The sequence below is a fragment of the Hippopotamus amphibius genome, chromosome 2 (assembly GCF_030028045.1).
Source record: "Hippopotamus amphibius kiboko isolate mHipAmp2 chromosome 2, mHipAmp2.hap2, whole genome shotgun sequence".
In the NCBI taxonomy this organism is placed as follows: Eukaryota; Metazoa; Chordata; class Mammalia; order Artiodactyla; family Hippopotamidae; genus Hippopotamus; species Hippopotamus amphibius.
The window spans coordinates 178,866,057-178,882,644 of record NC_080187.1 but is presented as its reverse complement, the minus strand read 5'-3'; the positions used below and the strand labels follow the sequence as shown (position 1 = coordinate 178,882,644).

The 16,588-nt window shown below is 46.0% G+C and overlaps 1 protein-coding gene across 1 annotated transcript; it reads left to right on the top strand.

Moving 5' to 3' along the window:
- The first annotated feature begins 10,916 nt into the window (after nucleotides 1-10,916).
- Nucleotides 10,917-15,635, top strand: ACTC1 (actin alpha cardiac muscle 1). Its single transcript, XM_057721489.1, has 6 exons — nucleotides 10,917-11,067; nucleotides 12,326-12,650; nucleotides 13,319-13,480; nucleotides 13,609-13,800; nucleotides 14,593-14,774; nucleotides 15,304-15,635. The coding sequence occupies exons 1-6, from the start codon at nucleotides 10,939-10,941 to the stop codon at nucleotides 15,445-15,447; spliced, it is 1,134 nt and encodes a 377-aa protein (XP_057577472.1). The 5' UTR covers nucleotides 10,917-10,938; the 3' UTR covers nucleotides 15,448-15,635.
- Nucleotides 15,636-16,588: the final 953 nt, after the last annotated feature.

The window sequence follows — 16,588 nt, the reverse complement described above, 5'->3', positions numbered from 1 at the left end:
TAAATTGGGTCAGCCAGTATTCTTGCTATAAATATAGGGAATGAGATATATTTAGTTTGACTAGTATTTAAATTTCATAACTATGGTAACCTGAACAGAGGAATGAATTCATTCAGAATCAGACTGAATGGAAAACTGAAAAAACTGAATTTTGGAAGGTATACCTTATATTTTATTTTCAATACTTTTATATTTTGAGATAACTGTAGATTCACATGCAATTGTAAAAAATAATCCAGAGATCCTGTATACCCTTCATTCAATTCCTCCTGGTGGTAACATGTTTTTTTTTGTTTGTTTTTTGTTTTCTTTAAGATTTATTTTATTATTTATTTTTGGCTGCATTGGGTCTTCATTGCTGTGCATGGGCTTTCTCTAGTGGCGGGCAGGGGCTACTCCTCATTGTAGTGTGCGGGCTTCTCATTACGGTGGCTCCTCTTGTTTTGGAGCATGGGCTCTAGGCGCACAGGCTTCAGTAGCTATGGCACATGGGCTCAGTAGCTGTGGCTCGAGGGCTCTAGAGCACAGGCTCAGTAGTTGTGGCGCACGGGCTTAGTTGCTCAGTGGCCTGTGGGATCTTCCCGGCCCAGGGATTGAACCTGTGTCCCCTGCATTGGCAGACAGATTCTTTATCACTGCGCCACCAGGGGAGCCCTCCCCCAGTGGTAACATCTTGTATAACTATGGAACCATATCACAGCTAGGACATTAGCACGGATACAATTCATTAACAGCATTCAGATCTCACCAGTTTCAATTTTACATGCACTCGTGTGTGTCTGTGCATGTATTGAGTGCTATGTAATTTTATCACACACATAGCTTCACATGGCCACCAAAAGATAGGACAGTTTCATCACAAGTGTCCCTCATGCCGCCCTGCTAACACCACCCTAGTGGGAGAATAGGAGCACTGCCCACTTCCAACAGGCAGGAAATGGAAGATTAGCTCCCAGATCAATCCTACCAACACCACCGGGCAGGAGAACTGGAGTACCATCATCTGACTCTGCACGGATGGGGAGGGGAGGAAGGTCAGCTTCCCGTTCTGCCCCACTGAAATGAAGGGGGAGCGGGATGCAATTTCCCCATTAGTGTTTGGCTAGAGTAGGGCAGGTATGGCCACAAAAGCTTTCCACAGTGAAGCCTCTCTTTTGTTAGTTCCTTGACTGGAGGAACAGACTTTTCTTAGAGTTTGCTTTATCTGTGCCTGTTGGCCGTTCCAGGATGGAGGAGGTCCCTAGAGTTCCTGTCTGGGATCTGTGGAAGGCAATAAGGAAACCTAAAGAACTCATCACTCATCCTTGTTCCAAAGTCCCCAGCAGTCCACCTTCTTCCTTCCTCCCCTGAGTCGTCCTCTGTTCGCTTATTGTGTTCTGTCCACAGTCGCAAGCGGGAGGACCTGGGAGGAAGAGGGTGCTCCATCTTGGCCAGAACTAGAAGTCTGATCTAGCCTGGATTTTTAAGAGGAATAAATAGATAACAGGTATGTTGATACCAACAATTAATTCACATAAGCAACTTTTCACGATGTTATCATTTTAGTTGAGCTCAATATTCTACATTTGTCATATATGTTATGCCACACTATGTGACAAGAATTCATTTTCAAAATGAGACTATTCTGTAAATAACTCCTGAAACATCAAAGAAAATTAAATTATCTTCTCTGTAGTTTTGTGTGGGTGTACTTAGATGAGTTTAATTCTCCAAACAACGGTTGTTTTCCACTTAACGAGAGACACAATACCTAACCAATTTGGCTAAAAGAGATTTTACTGCACATGGAAAACTTGGAGCAGAGTTAGATAATTGACCAAATAAGAGGACAATTTTAAAAATAGCACCACCGGAGAAAAAGATCCTAAATAACACTCAGAGGTGCAATATCTTTCTTCAAGTGTGTGGAGGTTATTACGTAGAAATCTCAACTGGCTAAGCAAGACAAAAGCATTGATTGAATAAACAACATCTTGATTTCAGGGGAACCCCATTTAGCCCCCAAATTGGATTCTTCCTCTTGTTCATATCTACATTTGTAAAATAAGCATCACTATTTTGATTCTGTTTAGTTAGAAATAATTTTTTTCAAATCAGAGTTTATTCATGTGAAATATTTTGCTAAGTGATTTGTAAAATGAGAGACTAAGCACACGTTTGAGTCTCCACGTAGGTGAAAGCAAGCCTGAATCTCCCAGAGAAATTATTTGAAGGCTTTTGTTCAAAATCTGTCACTGAGAACTGAACACCTTCTTGGTTGATGCTAAGAATTTAAATAGTGTTCAGAGAGACTAGGAGGGTAAAAGGTACTTTATTGGAAATGACATAAACTCTGGAAATAGGGTACTGTGTTTTCCTAGCATGGTAAAATGTATATTGATACACATCACAGTCTCAGAGTGGTGACATTATGAAATGTTATCTAGACCTTCCACTCCCACAAATATCTGAGGAAACAAAGAGCCTTCATTCAATCCTAGCCACTGCACAACCCCAAATTTTTTTTTTTAAATTAAATTAAATTTTTAAAAAATTGACGTATAGTTGATTTACAACGTTGTGTTAGTTTCAGGTGTATAGCAAAGTGATACAGTTATACACATATTCTTTTTCAGGTTCTTTTCCCTTATAGGTTATTACAAAACACTGAGTATAGTTCCCTGTGCTATACAGTAGGTCCTTGTTTTTCTATTTTACATATCGTAGCGTGTATCTGTTCATCTCAAACTCCTAATTTATCCCTCCCTGCCACCCTTCCCCTTTGGTAACCATACATGTGTTTTCTATGTCTGTGGGTCTATTTCTGGTTTGTATACAACACCAACTTTTTAAAAACTTTGTCTCCGCGATTGTGACGGAAGCAGATGCTTTGGGCAGGTGTGCTTAGCCTCTCCCCAGTGACCTCTCTATAAAATAGAGGAACCAGAAGCAATAAAACTTTTACTCATGGCGGATTCGCTCAGATTCACACAAACATGTCTCAGGTGAGAAAGTAGGCAAGCTTAACATGTAAGCTTTCATATTTAGTCAGAATAAAGTTTAGTTTCCGGGTAGATCAAAGAAAACTCTGACTACCCAAAGATATAAACTATGGAACAATATTTTAAGGTTTGCTCTTGAGGCCTGAAGTATGGGCACTTCTAGAACCCTGGAGCTGTTCCAGTAAACAAGACTTTTTGACTCTTGGGATCGCTTTTGCCATTTCCAATACCATTTTGGGGCCCACACCCCTAAGTTGGACAGAACGAGCACAGTGTACAAAACTTTCCATTGCCCAGTGTGGAAGCAAAGCCTCAGCCCTTGTACCAGAATCTACAATGTTTCCAATTTATCATTTCAGTTTTCTATTCAGATAGAAACTTGTGGGAAGGGTGGAGGGGATATAGGTCTGTACCCCCATCAGCATCTTCCCACCTGCTCACCTCGTTCTCCACCACCACCTTGGGCCAGCAATGTGATCCTTGAGTAGACACAAAAGGGACTGATTGTGCCAGTCTAAGGGCTTCTTTTCTGCGCCATCAGGCATAGGGCTCTGGACAGAGGATACAGAGCGAAGACAGCTGTACCCATCGGTGGGGAGATGAGTCTAGCGTGACTCCTTTGTGACAGTTATAAATACTGAGCTACAATATTATACAGCAACTGGAACCTCTCCCTGGAAAATAGTCATAGCATATTTAAATAGAGTTTGCAAAAGGCTTAACTGAACGCAGGACACCCTTCCTGTTCACCCGTAAAGAAAGTTCTCATCTGAGGACTACCCAATCCTTGCAGCTATTTCTTGGGTGATATGATACTTTACCTGGTTGCATCCTTTAGGTCATGTTCGAGATTGTTCTGATCACTTTTCGAAGCCACATCAGGGCTTAATGGTGGGTTCTTCTCTCTTCTCAGCTCTCAAAGCCTGGCCCACCTCTCTGAAATGCCATACGCACAGAGACCTACTTATTTGTGTGTGAGCCAGCACCCTCACTCAAGTAACAGCTCAAGAAGCCTTTTCAGTTGTCTTTATTTTGGAGGGACAGTCTTAGTTTCCTGCCTCTAGTTATCATGGGTCATTGGCTTTAGGCAAAGCCTTTATTTTTTATTATTTTTTAACTTATGAAATTAAGTTAGAGGCTGTAAGGGTAAGAGGAATTGGTTATGTGTAGTCCTAACCAAGAGGAGTTTGGAGATACTGATCATGAAACAGCTGTGAATATTCCTTAAAACAACTGCTTTCAGACTCCCCATAGAAAGACAAAGCCTTCAGCAGTATATTTACGTGGTTTAGTTTTATGTTCACGATAGATTCCTCTTTTTAGACTGTAATTTTGAAACCGTTCAACAGCTGAGTTGGCAACTAAAATCCCCCCTCTGAAATATATAAGTGAAATGTGGATGCTATAATCCTGAGGGCAGAGCCTGTTCCCAGTTTGGCATCCTTTGGTTCCAGCTGTTGACTAGAGATAATTTAGATTATAAGAGTAAAACCAAAAAAAGGGCTTTTAATGCAGATTCCTTGCATTGCATGTCTCTCTTTAAAGAGCAAGTGGACATTCTTGCAAACGACCAGAATAGGAGGCTATTTGTCTTTTCTCAGCCCAGCGACTGTAAGTAGACATGGAAGCCAAGGCCTCATGAATTTTATGTCACATTTCATTTTATTTTAGAGAGGTTAGGATAGAGGGCTTTAAAAACTCAGTCAGATGTGTCATTTTCTTTGTCCGTCTCTGTTCAGTGTTTCCTAGTTTACCGCAATAAACACTTATTATTTTTATGGTGAGGGAAAGGTTATTTTAGATTGCCAGTTATACTTAGCATGATGTTAAGAGGAAAATTAAAATGATACAATACCTTATACAGTACCTTATATAGACAAAGCGTGTTTTCACGAAACAATATATGCTTGCCTTGGGTTGGAAGAAACCAGCAGACATATGCAAGACATCTTGGACTCTTGGCTATTTGTACAGTGGTCACCCCAATTTCAATTTCAAGTATTCTTTCCATGGTCCTCATGAGTTCATTTTTATCTATCTATCCATCCATCCTTCATTTTCTCTCACAAAAGATATGTGGCAGCTTACAGAGATAGATGGACAAATAAAATTTAAAAGTGGAAGAAAAATAAAAATGAAAAATAGAGGTGGATGTGTAAGATAGATCATGAACGATTTGTAATCATGTTAACAACTGGGCCACAAGTGTAGTTTTCTAAGATTTTTCTTGGCCACTGCCAAAAGAAAAACCTGGAGGGTCACTAGATTCGAAATCTATGGGATCAAAGCACACCAGGTACTTGGTAGAAGTCCTTTGTTCTTGGTACTAGAGCCAGACAGGAAGTTCTTCTAAGAGACTTGTAAAGAAGACCATAACCTGTGATAAACACCCATGACAACATCCTTGCAATAGAGGTGGCAACCTATTTCTTACGCAGCCCCTCCCACATAGGCTGGGGACATCATATTAAAGAGCAGGTCTGTAAAAATGGATCCTGCAGTCGGCAGTCAGTCCAGCTTCGTCTAGAATTGACCATGTACACATGTGAAGTCTCAGGATAGCACATGGACCCAGTATGTACTTAATACATGTAAGCAATTAGTATTACTGCTGCTACTGTTGCATCAGATGTGTACCTACTTTTGATGGGGAAGAGATGGGCTCCACACATGCAGCCGAGTGACCTTGGTGGGCAGGAGCATCTCTGAGCTCACAGCTCTCACCTCCCACGCAGACCCCCTACCACTTATGTGATCTCAAAACGCAGCCAGACTCAGGTTGGGCGATGCCACACTTAGGCTCTCCAGGGAAGACAGCCTTGCTCCAGGTAACACTTGAAAAGCCGAAACTCCATAAATAGTCACTGCTAGTGTGGGGAACAAGCCAAATCTGAGCTAAGGGGAACACCTTCCAAGCAGAAACCTGCAAGCTGAAGCACGTCATACTAGGAGGATTCAAACTCCTTTTAAGGAATTAAAAAGATGAGAAATCCTTTGTGATTTCCTGAGATAGAAGAAAGTGAGGATTTGGCTTTTTGCTCAGTTTCAGGTGACTCCAAGACCCAGACGGATCTCCCTTCTGCATTCTGCTCCCCTTCCCTCGTCCTCCTCGCCTTGCCCTCTTTTTCTAAATCTCATTAACTGGTTCATCACAGTTGGTCCTATCATGTCAGGAGGCAGTGACTGCCAGAATCTGCCTAGAACAGAATCAATCCATTTGGAGTTGAAAAACCCTCCCCCTGGGTTCATCTTCTTGGTGGCTGCATGAAAAACACGGGGCAGCATGTGGCGGAGATTAGGCAGGCCTTGGTATTGAATTCTGAGCACCAGGATGTGTGGGGGCCTGCATCCCTCACAGCCACGTCACTTTCTTCTTTTAATGAAAACTGAAACCCAGCTTCTGCCAGAGGGCCGTGGGAGTGAACAAATGTGTAGCAAAAGAAAACAGACATGGTTAGGCAGCCATGCTCCCTGAACCCTGGTCTGGGCTAGAAACAGCCCCCCCGCACCCCGCCGTGGAATGCAGGAGGGGCTGCAAGAGGAGCCGGGAGGGCTTCTGGGGAGGAATGAAGGGTGGCTAGGTCTGTTTCTGCCTTCTCTGTAAATACTGCGACACCTCGGAATGGAGGAACAGCTGAGATAAGTGACTGTTAATCCCCCAGTGCCAGGAGGAGGCTGGCCGCTCCCTTCCAGATCCCAGCAGATGGTGGATGAAACAGGCTTCCCTTGAGGCAAGGGCAGCGGGAACTATCCCACCTTCTGTTCCTTCAGCCAGCCCTGCACGTCTCCCTCATGGCCTGTCCCTGCCCAGGAGGGCCTCGCTGGCCCTCGAGAGCCCTGGGGACACGCCCCGGCTTTGGCTTTGGCCGTCCCGCTGGGATGTTCAAGGTCAGCCAAGCCGGACTCGGGCCAGCAGCTTGGGCAGCTTCAGCAAAGCTCCGCGGGCCTGGGCAAGAACAGCCAGGCAGTGCCCCCACGTTTCTCCCTCTGTGAATTACCTGGGGAAGAGGGGTGGTGACGTGTTTAAAATCCAGATTCATTCTTCCAGGGTAAAACCTGGGAATCTGAATGGCCATTAGGCAGGTAATTTGGCTGCAAGTGGCTCTAGCATTCCACTCAGAGAAACAGCAGTCCGAGTAGACTGGAAGGCATTTGGGGTGGTGGTTAGGAATAGGGTGTAGTCAGGTGCCTGGATTTGAAGCCTCGCTCTTCCGTTTGCTCATCCACGTGACCCTGAGCAAAGCGGGCACAACAGTTGCCTACCTCATAGGATCCAAACCAGTCTTTCTCAAACTGCAGGGCACAGACATTCCTGGGTTTTGAAATCAACTTAGTCACAATTTGCATCAAAAAATGTAACTGGGAGGTTGGCTAGACAGCAATGTGAACGTACTTAACACTACTGAACTGTACACTTTTAGATGGCTAAGGTGGTACCTTTTATGTTATGTATATTTTACCAAAATTAAAAAAAAAAAAACTCTAGAATGCACCACAGAAGGTAAGTCACTTTTATATACTTAAGTAGACATGACAGAAGCCAACCTCAATTTTCAATTCAAATGGATCCCTGAAAAATTGTGTCAAATGAAAATCAGTCATTGAATCTTATTTTCCTTGACTTATAATACTAGTAAATATATAAAAATGGGGTTTAGAGTTTTAAAATGTGGCAATTGAGCAGTATTGCAATGAACAAATATCGAACCATCATAAATTTTTAAGGGGAAAAAAGTGCTCTTACCATAAATGTAATGCATAAGAAAATATGTTTTTTTTCTAAGTGGGAAAAAAGTGAAATTACTTTTAAATGTTTTAAGGGTGAAGACTATTTCACGAAACTGGTCTCAGTACTTTATGGACCTACCCACCCCTGCTCCCGGGCAGACTGATCCCTAGGTGAGCGGGCCGGGATTGGCCTCCTGAGCCCTGAAAGTATTTACAAAGGATTCAGGGAATAACAGTGGTGTTCACTGATCTACTAGACTTTCCAGGAGTTCCCTTGACACATATGGCAGTGAACGTGGGAAAGTGCAACTAGCCACTCCCAAGGAGAAACTTTCACACAAATGCTCATGAACTTCAGTCCCACTCTAAAAATAATGACATGATACTCCCTCGGGAAGGCACTCTCTGAACCCTCTCTTTGTGATCCCTCCTTTTGTGACTCTCCCAGTGATTCCCTCCTCGCCCTTCCCACCACGTACCATAACTGTCTGACTCGTCCACAGTTGCTCTGCCGTATGAGTCCTGCTCTATGACTCACTGTCTCCCAGTGACTAGCAGCGTTCTTGTCCCATAAATATTTGCTGAATCAATAAGTGAATGAAACGGACCCAAATCTTCAAAAGTGAGAGAGCTACAGCTGCCTCCAAAAGTATCATTATTACTGAATTGTAGTCGTTACAGTTCGCTTTGCATCCTCTATGTGGCCGATATCGCTTGCCTCTGATTATCACAATGACTAACAATCTCCACCTGAAAATAGTTATTGTGTCCTTTTGCAGAGGGGAAAATTGGGGCTTATGGAAGTGAAGTGACCTGCCAAAGAGCAACATAGGTAGTGAGAGGTAGAGGCAAGATTCAAACCTAGGGAGGTCGGGCTGTAACACCAGTCCCATTTTGCCTTTTTCCTGGTTCTTTTGCGTTGGCCTGAGCCAAAACGGCTCTGCTCTTTGCATCCTGTCAACGGGCATTTTTTGTGGCAGAGGCTGATCCCAGCTGGCGTAGCCCTCACCTGGCTCCATCACCCAGCCGCCCTCGCCTTCTTCTCCAGACCGACCCAAACATGGTTGGGGAGCTCAGCGGGGAGGGCCCCGCATTCCCCAGTCTGGACAAGTATCTAATCAGCAGGCCTCCTTAGCATATCATCCCAAGACCACTCCAGAGATGGATGCCTGTGCCCAGTTTTCTATTTTTAACTGGTGTGAACGGGAGGAAAAACACAAGCATTAAAAATCAAAGTGCCAGTTAAGAACTGAGAATACAGGGCACTCCAGGGCAAACCAGTGATGTGTGTCCTTCTTATGTCTCTCTGTTCCTTTCTCCTCTCCTTGATTCATGTCCTCCCTTTCTCCAAAGTCTCAAGATCCTCCACAAAGCAGCTGATATCATTTATACTAATGCTTCTCACGTGTCAATGTGCCTGTGAATCACCTGAGCATCTTGCTGAAATGCAGATTCTGATGCATTAGTTCTGGGGTGGGGTCTGAGACTCTGCTCTTCTAACTCATTCCTGGTTATACTGCGCATCCCAGTGATATGCTCCTTCGGTTGAGGTTGCTGTGATCTTCTCGACAAGACTATTTCTCTTTCAGTCTTGTCTTCACCTGGAATAAAGGCCTTTGTCCCCAGGTTGTGGATGTTCATCTGTCCACCAGCAAGTGGACAAGCAACCTTTGGCATTTGTTCCTTTATTCACTTTGGCAGCAGGAGAGCCTTTTCTGGCCTAAAGACAGGAGTCTGCGTTTGAGCAGAACCCTGGAAGCATGGAGGAGAGCTCCCTGATGTTGCGGCGGGGGTAAACCTGCCCTCTCCTCCAGCTAGGTTGAGCAGGCTCTCACAGCAGCTCTTTCGAGTCTCTCCCCTAACCAGCCCGCGAGCCATGCATAAATTGGGGACCAAGGTGGCCTTGGTTAAGCTCAGCTTTCTGCCCTAGCGGAGCACAGCCTCCACCTCTCTGAGTCGGCATGCAGGTTGCTGGGGACGAGGCCAGGAGGGTGGCCTGTCCCAGGTGCCCCTTTTCTGGCCACCCAAATACGCTGCGGTGGTGCCCTTTGGGGCCATGAGGACTGCCAGGGCTCTGTTCCTCCAGCTGCCAGTCCGGGAAGATGAGACGCTGCCGTCACTCCCCTGCTGCCCCGGCCCAGCTGTCAAGACCCCTCAGCAGAGGGCAGGGCGCTCAGCCTTCCCACTTGTGTGAGGCTTATTGTCTCCTAGGCTGGCAGGCTGCGGAGGAAGCATCCCACGGCACACCCAGGGAGCGCCCCCACCCAAGAAGGGAGGGGGGTGGGCTGGCGTCGCTCAGTCTTCCCCTGCCCCCTACCCTTCACCGCCTGCCCCTCCCTAGCTCCCTATTTGGCCATCCCCCCGGCTGCCCCTCCCTTTCCTTACAGGGTCTGGGGGCCCCCTGGCTGATCCTCTCCCCTGCCCTTGGCTCCATGAATGGCCTCGGCGATCCTCAGTGGTGCGAAGGCGACCAAATAAGGCAAGGTGGCCGACCGGGCCCCCCACCCCTGCCCCCGGCCGCTCCAACTGACCCCGTCCATCAGCGCGCTATAAAGCCGCGCGCGCTGCGCGGGCCACCAGCGCCTGCCGCCGCCCGAGCAGCCGAGCCGAGCCCGCCCCGCGGACGGTGAGTCAGCGCTGCCTGCCCCGCGCCCTCCCTCTTGCCCGGCTCCCGGAGCCAGTGCCCCGTGCTCCCGCCGCTCCATCAGTTTTTTTTTGTCTTAAAACTTTTCATTTGCTCCTAAATTCTTTTGATCTGGGTCTCGGTCTTCGCCGGAGAGGGGCGCGCGGAGGGGTAGCCTTGGGCCCCAGGGGGGCTTTAAGGATCCCTGCTGTTATGTGCTTTTCCCTCCAGCAGGGGCTCGAGCATGGACTGGGGTGTGGATGGGGCCGAAGTGGGTTCCCAGTTCGTGAAAAGGCGAAAATGTAAAGGGTTGGGGAGGACCTACTAAGGGATGACCGCCCCTCTTACACGGTGTCAGTGGGGTGGGCCTCCTGGCTTGGGAGCCTGCGCGGTTTCTCTCCCCTGCGATGCAGCTTCTTCCCACCCTCTTTTCCTACCCCGAGGGGAAGGGAGGTGGCAGGCGTCCCTCGCCCCCCTCCCGTGCGCGTGGACCCCCATCTGCCCTGTCCCCTCCTCCGGGGACGCGGGCGAGGCCAGCTTCGCAGGCACTGAACGTGGGCCGCCTTGCTCTCCTCCATCCGTAGACCCCACTGAAGCTGTGCCAAGATGTGCGACGATGAGGAGACCACCGCCCTGGTGTGCGACAATGGCTCCGGGCTGGTGAAGGCCGGCTTCGCGGGCGACGACGCGCCCCGCGCGGTCTTCCCTTCCATCGTGGGCCGCCCGCGCCACCAGGTAAACTTCATCCCGCCCTACCCGGCCGGCCCTCCCCGGGAGCACTGCCCCGCCCCACCCCACATCCCTTCCTGCCAGCTCTTCAGCCCAGCAATCGAGGAAATGTCTCACCTGACCCTCCTGTTTCATGAATTCTTTAGGTCAAATAGGAAAAGCAGGATTCGCCTCAAATTCGAGCTCAAACAATACTCACACCCTCCAACAGACCAGGAAGTGTGCAACAACCCCCCCCGCCCCTCCCCCCAGTTCACTTCTGAGATACAGCCAGCCAAGGGTCCAACTTACTGCTGGGAAAAGGCAGCAACTTCTCTCTTCCACTCCTGACCTGCATTTTTAGTCTTCAGTGTCTTATACACTTCACTTTACTCCTTGGCCTCCCTTTACAGTCCAGTTCAAAACTCATGACAATACAACTCATCCCAACCAACCAGGAGCCAAGCCACATTGCTCCCTTTTGTTCACAGCCAGTTTATTCGCCTATTGGCCTCCCAAAAGATGTAATCCACCTGCTTCCTGGCTGTTGCATTTTTAGAAGCCAGGCGTGACAGAGGCAGTAAGTGCCATGGTGATAGTGACATACCACCTTGTTTATTAAAAGAAACGCCACGCTCTCTGGCTTTGCCACCATGCCTGGCCAGACAAGCTGCCAGGGAGGTGAGCGCTCTTCCTCAGTGTCAGTGGACCGTGGCTACTCCAGGACAGCTCTGGGCAGTCTGGATTTCCCAGACAGGATGATAATGGCATATCAGTCCATTTTTTATGTTCGCTTGATGAATGTCAAAATGTTTTCTTAAGAGAAATACAATGTGTCATTAATTCAGTCATTCCACAATGTAGTCATTTATATTCCAGTTGACGTATGTGATGAGCTTAATAATTTAATGAAGGCATGATGGTATTTTAAAAATGAGGTAAGGCTCTGCTTCTTCAGTGAAATAACTTCATTTCTCCCCATCCCCAGTTATATTCTAAACAATAGAATTATACCTCTTGGGGGTGGCGTGGGAGAAGGACTTTTTAAAATTATTTTTTTGATTTCATATTTGTTTAATGCCTATTTCTATTCACACATACTCTACCAAATAGCAAAGATTGACTTTAAATGACATTTCTGAATTGGGGTAAAGTCCTACTGTTTATTATTTCTGGTATTGGTTAGATGTCACTTGACTTGGACAGTTAGATAGAAATTAATAAAGCATTGATTATATTCCTAACACTGTGGGAGCTTGATTTTCTAATTTCTTTCTTCTTGTAGGGAGTCATGGTGGGTATGGGTCAGAAGGATTCCTATGTAGGTGATGAGGCCCAGAGCAAGCGAGGTATCCTGACTCTCAAGTACCCCATTGAGCACGGCATCATCACCAACTGGGATGACATGGAGAAGATCTGGCACCATACCTTCTACAACGAGCTCCGCGTGGCCCCTGAGGAGCACCCCACTCTTCTCACTGAGGCCCCACTGAACCCCAAGGCCAACCGTGAGAAGATGACCCAGATCATGTTTGAGACCTTCAATGTCCCCGCCATGTATGTGGCCATCCAGGCGGTGCTGTCCCTGTACGCTTCTGGCCGTACCACAGGTGTGAGAGATTGTTCCTGATTAATTACATTCCCAAGTCATTGATCTTGCTGTGATCAGTTTCCCCAATGAAAAAAGAATGATCCCTTTCCTCACGCTCCCTGGGAAGGTGTCTGTGCTAAGGGAGAAAGGTAACAATAATACCCGGAGGTCCATTTCAGAGCACACTTATTTCTAAGAGCTGAAAGAAGGTGGAGTTAGATCCTTCCCTTATCTAAAGTATGTGATGTCACATATTAAGGCTTTGCACAAACTATCAACCTGGAATGCAGCAGCCATTGGTGTGTGTTCACATCATCACAGCCCCTGGGCAAACAGCCCTACAGGGTCTGAGTTGAAAAAGAGAGAAACGTGTAAATTAGATGGGAGGAAAGAAAAACATGCCTGGATGCTTGCATAATATGCTAAGGGCTCTTAAGAGGGATGGTCATTTGAAAGTGTCCTGAGGAAATTTTTCTACTACAATATTTAAAAGGATGAGCTGTTGCTGGCTTCAGGTTTAGCATCCATTATGCTCATTTTTATTCTTCATGTGTATGGGATCTAATTTTATCTGCAAACTTGCCCAGTGCTAGTATCTCTCAGCCAAGATTGGAAGTAGGCTTTGACACGGCTAAAGCAGTGGTGTCCTCAGAGATTGACCTTGCTCTTGTCTATTTCCTCTGGAAGGCATTGTTCTGGACTCTGGGGATGGTGTAACCCATAATGTCCCCATCTATGAGGGCTATGCTTTGCCGCATGCCATCATGCGTCTGGATCTAGCTGGCCGGGATCTCACTGACTACCTCATGAAGATCCTCACTGAGCGTGGCTACTCCTTTGTCACCACTGGTGAGTGTGTGTGTATCTCATCTGCCACAGTGTGTGTCTAGGTTTTTCTGCCACCAGCGAACCCACCTACCTCCCCAGGGATGACTTCATCCTTCAGAGCTTAACTGTGACACCCTTTATTTCTGCAGCTGAACGTGAAATTGTTCGTGACATTAAAGAGAAGCTGTGCTATGTCGCTTTGGATTTTGAGAATGAGATGGCTACGGCTGCTTCTTCCTCCTCCCTGGAGAAGAGCTATGAACTGCCTGACGGCCAAGTCATCACTATTGGCAATGAGCGTTTCCGCTGCCCTGAGACGCTCTTCCAGCCCTCCTTCATCGGTGAGTTGTAAGGTCTGGTGCAGAAACACAGCTTGGGGGCTCCCAGAGTAAAATCTATTACAATCAACAATGATTAAGGGGCCCTTGTGTTAAAAGAAGTCACAGCTTGGAGTCCCACACAGTTCAGCCTCAGGTCCCAGTGGCTTATTACAGGGATGGCCATCACTACTCTGTAGCAATGATATGATAAAGGATGACACACTGGCTTCATCTCAAAATAAGGATTGAGACAGAGTCGTAACTGAATAATCCATATCTTCAAGGAAGAGATGTTGACTCAAGAGTGCTGACTTACTCTGATAGGTTCCATCACCAGGTAGCTAGACTATGCTTTCAAGTTACTCACTGTTAAATGTAACAACAATGCTACTTATAGTAATAACTGGGCACTAGTGTGTCACCAAACATCTTTCCTAAGGAGTGATTTCCAAGAGGAAGCTTGTCAGGATCTTATTTTATTCCATAAATAAGAATTTCATTAATTTAGCATAAATGTATGCCTCATCCTTTTCTAATACATTTCCATACATCTGATGGGTACAGCAAGTGTTCCCTCCAAACAGGTGCTAAACACAGTTGTTTGTTTCTTGGCAGTCTGTTGTAGATTTACTGTCAGCATTTTTAAGACACCTGTTCCACAGAACCCTGCAGTGTATCTTACAGAGGAACATATGTTTCAGAGACAAATGGTGACAGTTTACCAACACAGAGGAGTCCTATTCTTATCCCTCTACCCTGGCCCCTGGTCTGAGTGCACTGTGATTTTTTTTTTTTCTTTACACTTATTCCTAGGTATGGAATCTGCTGGCATCCATGAAACAACTTACAACAGCATCATGAAATGTGACATTGATATTCGCAAGGACCTGTATGCCAACAATGTCTTATCTGGAGGTACCACCATGTACCCTGGTATTGCTGATCGCATGCAAAAGGAAATCACTGCCCTGGCTCCCAGCACCATGAAGATCAAGGTAAAGAACTTCTGTGGGTGGAGGAACCAAAGCAGGTCTCCATATTCCAAGCAGAATTCCTAACTCCTTTCCCCTCACCACTTAGTTTCCTCTCTCCCATAAACTTTTAGCTTTTCTAGCACTTTTTCTGATTTTTCTAGCACTTTCCCCAAGATAGGAGACTTGAAAACACTTTCAAGTAGTGGATAAAAATAAATCTTTGAAGAAAAAGAATACCTAAGTCTTTGAACACATTTTAAAAGACCCCCAACTTCCGGGCTAGCGTCCACCAGGCATGTAGCTTATTGCCACATTTTACTCTGGTTCAGAGAAGTGGGGATGTTCTATTTTATAGAGACTTTGATAATGGAAATGATGAAATAGAGGAAACACATTAAATATGGCTCAACCATATTCATTTGTGGGAATGAGGTATCACATTACAGTGAATTGAACACCAATATATTTTCTGTGAATCTCTCCGACATGTTGCTTGCTCTGTTGCTGGGAACTTCAGCATTCACTGGTGGCTTTTGTTTTCATTCTACAGATTATTGCTCCTCCTGAGCGTAAGTACTCTGTCTGGATTGGGGGCTCCATCCTGGCCTCCCTGTCCACCTTCCAGCAGATGTGGATTAGCAAGCAAGAGTATGATGAGGCGGGCCCATCCATCGTCCACCGCAAATGCTTCTAAGGTGCCTTCCCTCTTAGTCTCCCTTACGTTCAGGATGACAGTATGATGCTTTCTGGAGTCTTCCGAACCACCCTCCCTCATCTCTCATCAATCATTGTACAGTTTGTTTACACACGTGCAATTTATTTGTGCTTCTAATATTTATTGCTTTATAAATAAACCAGACCAGGACTTGCAACCTACAAAAAGCAAGCCTCTCTTATTTCTTTTTGGGATTTGGGGTAGGAGTGGAGAGGCGCCAATGTTTGCAGTTACCCAGTCTATGAGCGCATATATTGTCGGCCTTGACACCATGAGCATTGTAATACCACAGCACTGCAAAGTTCATCAGGTGAGTTAGTGTGACTTTTAGCTGGGAGTTACACTATTAAATATTGATTTTTACTCTTTGGGACAGAATCATGAAGTTATTTCATATCTGAAATGCAAATTAGGTTTAGCTCCACATAAGTGAGAAACAGAATTGGAGACCACAGTTCTCTAAGATTAATTTCTATGGATGAGGCTGAAAATTGTTGTTTTAGCTCATGTTCCAGTTGGTTTTGTGACTTTGCAGAAGCCACATAGATATTGGTAATGAGAAAGTCAAAGATTAGTTTACTTAAATGAAATAGGTTAAATACTCAATTCTCGGTCTCTTCAGTTGTCTTCCGGAGGGCCACACATGTTAATGGTGAAACACTGAGGCCGACAGATAAGCCCAGCTATGTCGCACTCCAAATACTCTCTAAACAAATCAAGACCACTGTGCATGTTCAAAACAAATGTGAGGAAGCAGGCACCAGACCCCTCTGCCTCATCAGTGACTAACTTCTGGGACAGACATCTTCAGTCTCTTCAGTTCTTTGAAATCTTGGGCTCTTGGGTTGAGTGTAGTGAAGGCTATAAAATCCTGAGGAATTAAGGGGAGCAGAAAGCCACAACGTTCCCTTTACTCTGTGCTGGGCTCTTCGCAAAGCATGCTGCAGATAGTGCTGCATCCAAAAGAATCTATTGTGCTCTGTCCTCAAGGGGTTCGCATACACACCACTCATAAACCCCCAGTGTGTGTGGTCTGGGAGGCTTCAAGGAAATGGACAGATGGGTCTGGGTCTTGTAGAATGCTTAAGAATTAGAGAGATGAGAAGGGCAGGGAGGAAAT

Excerpts from the sequence above, each read along its gene's own strand:
- ACTC1 (XM_057721489.1), top strand. The coding sequence starts at position 10,939 with ATGTGCGACGATGAGGAGACCACCGCCCTGGTGTGCGACAATGGCTCC. Across the intron at positions 12,651-13,318 it reads CGCTTCTGGCCGTACCACAG|GCATTGTTCTGGACTCTGGG; the intron begins GTGTGAGAGATT and ends TTCCTCTGGAAG. Across the intron at positions 13,801-14,592 it reads CTTCCAGCCCTCCTTCATCG|GTATGGAATCTGCTGGCATC; the intron begins GTGAGTTGTAAG and ends ACTTATTCCTAG.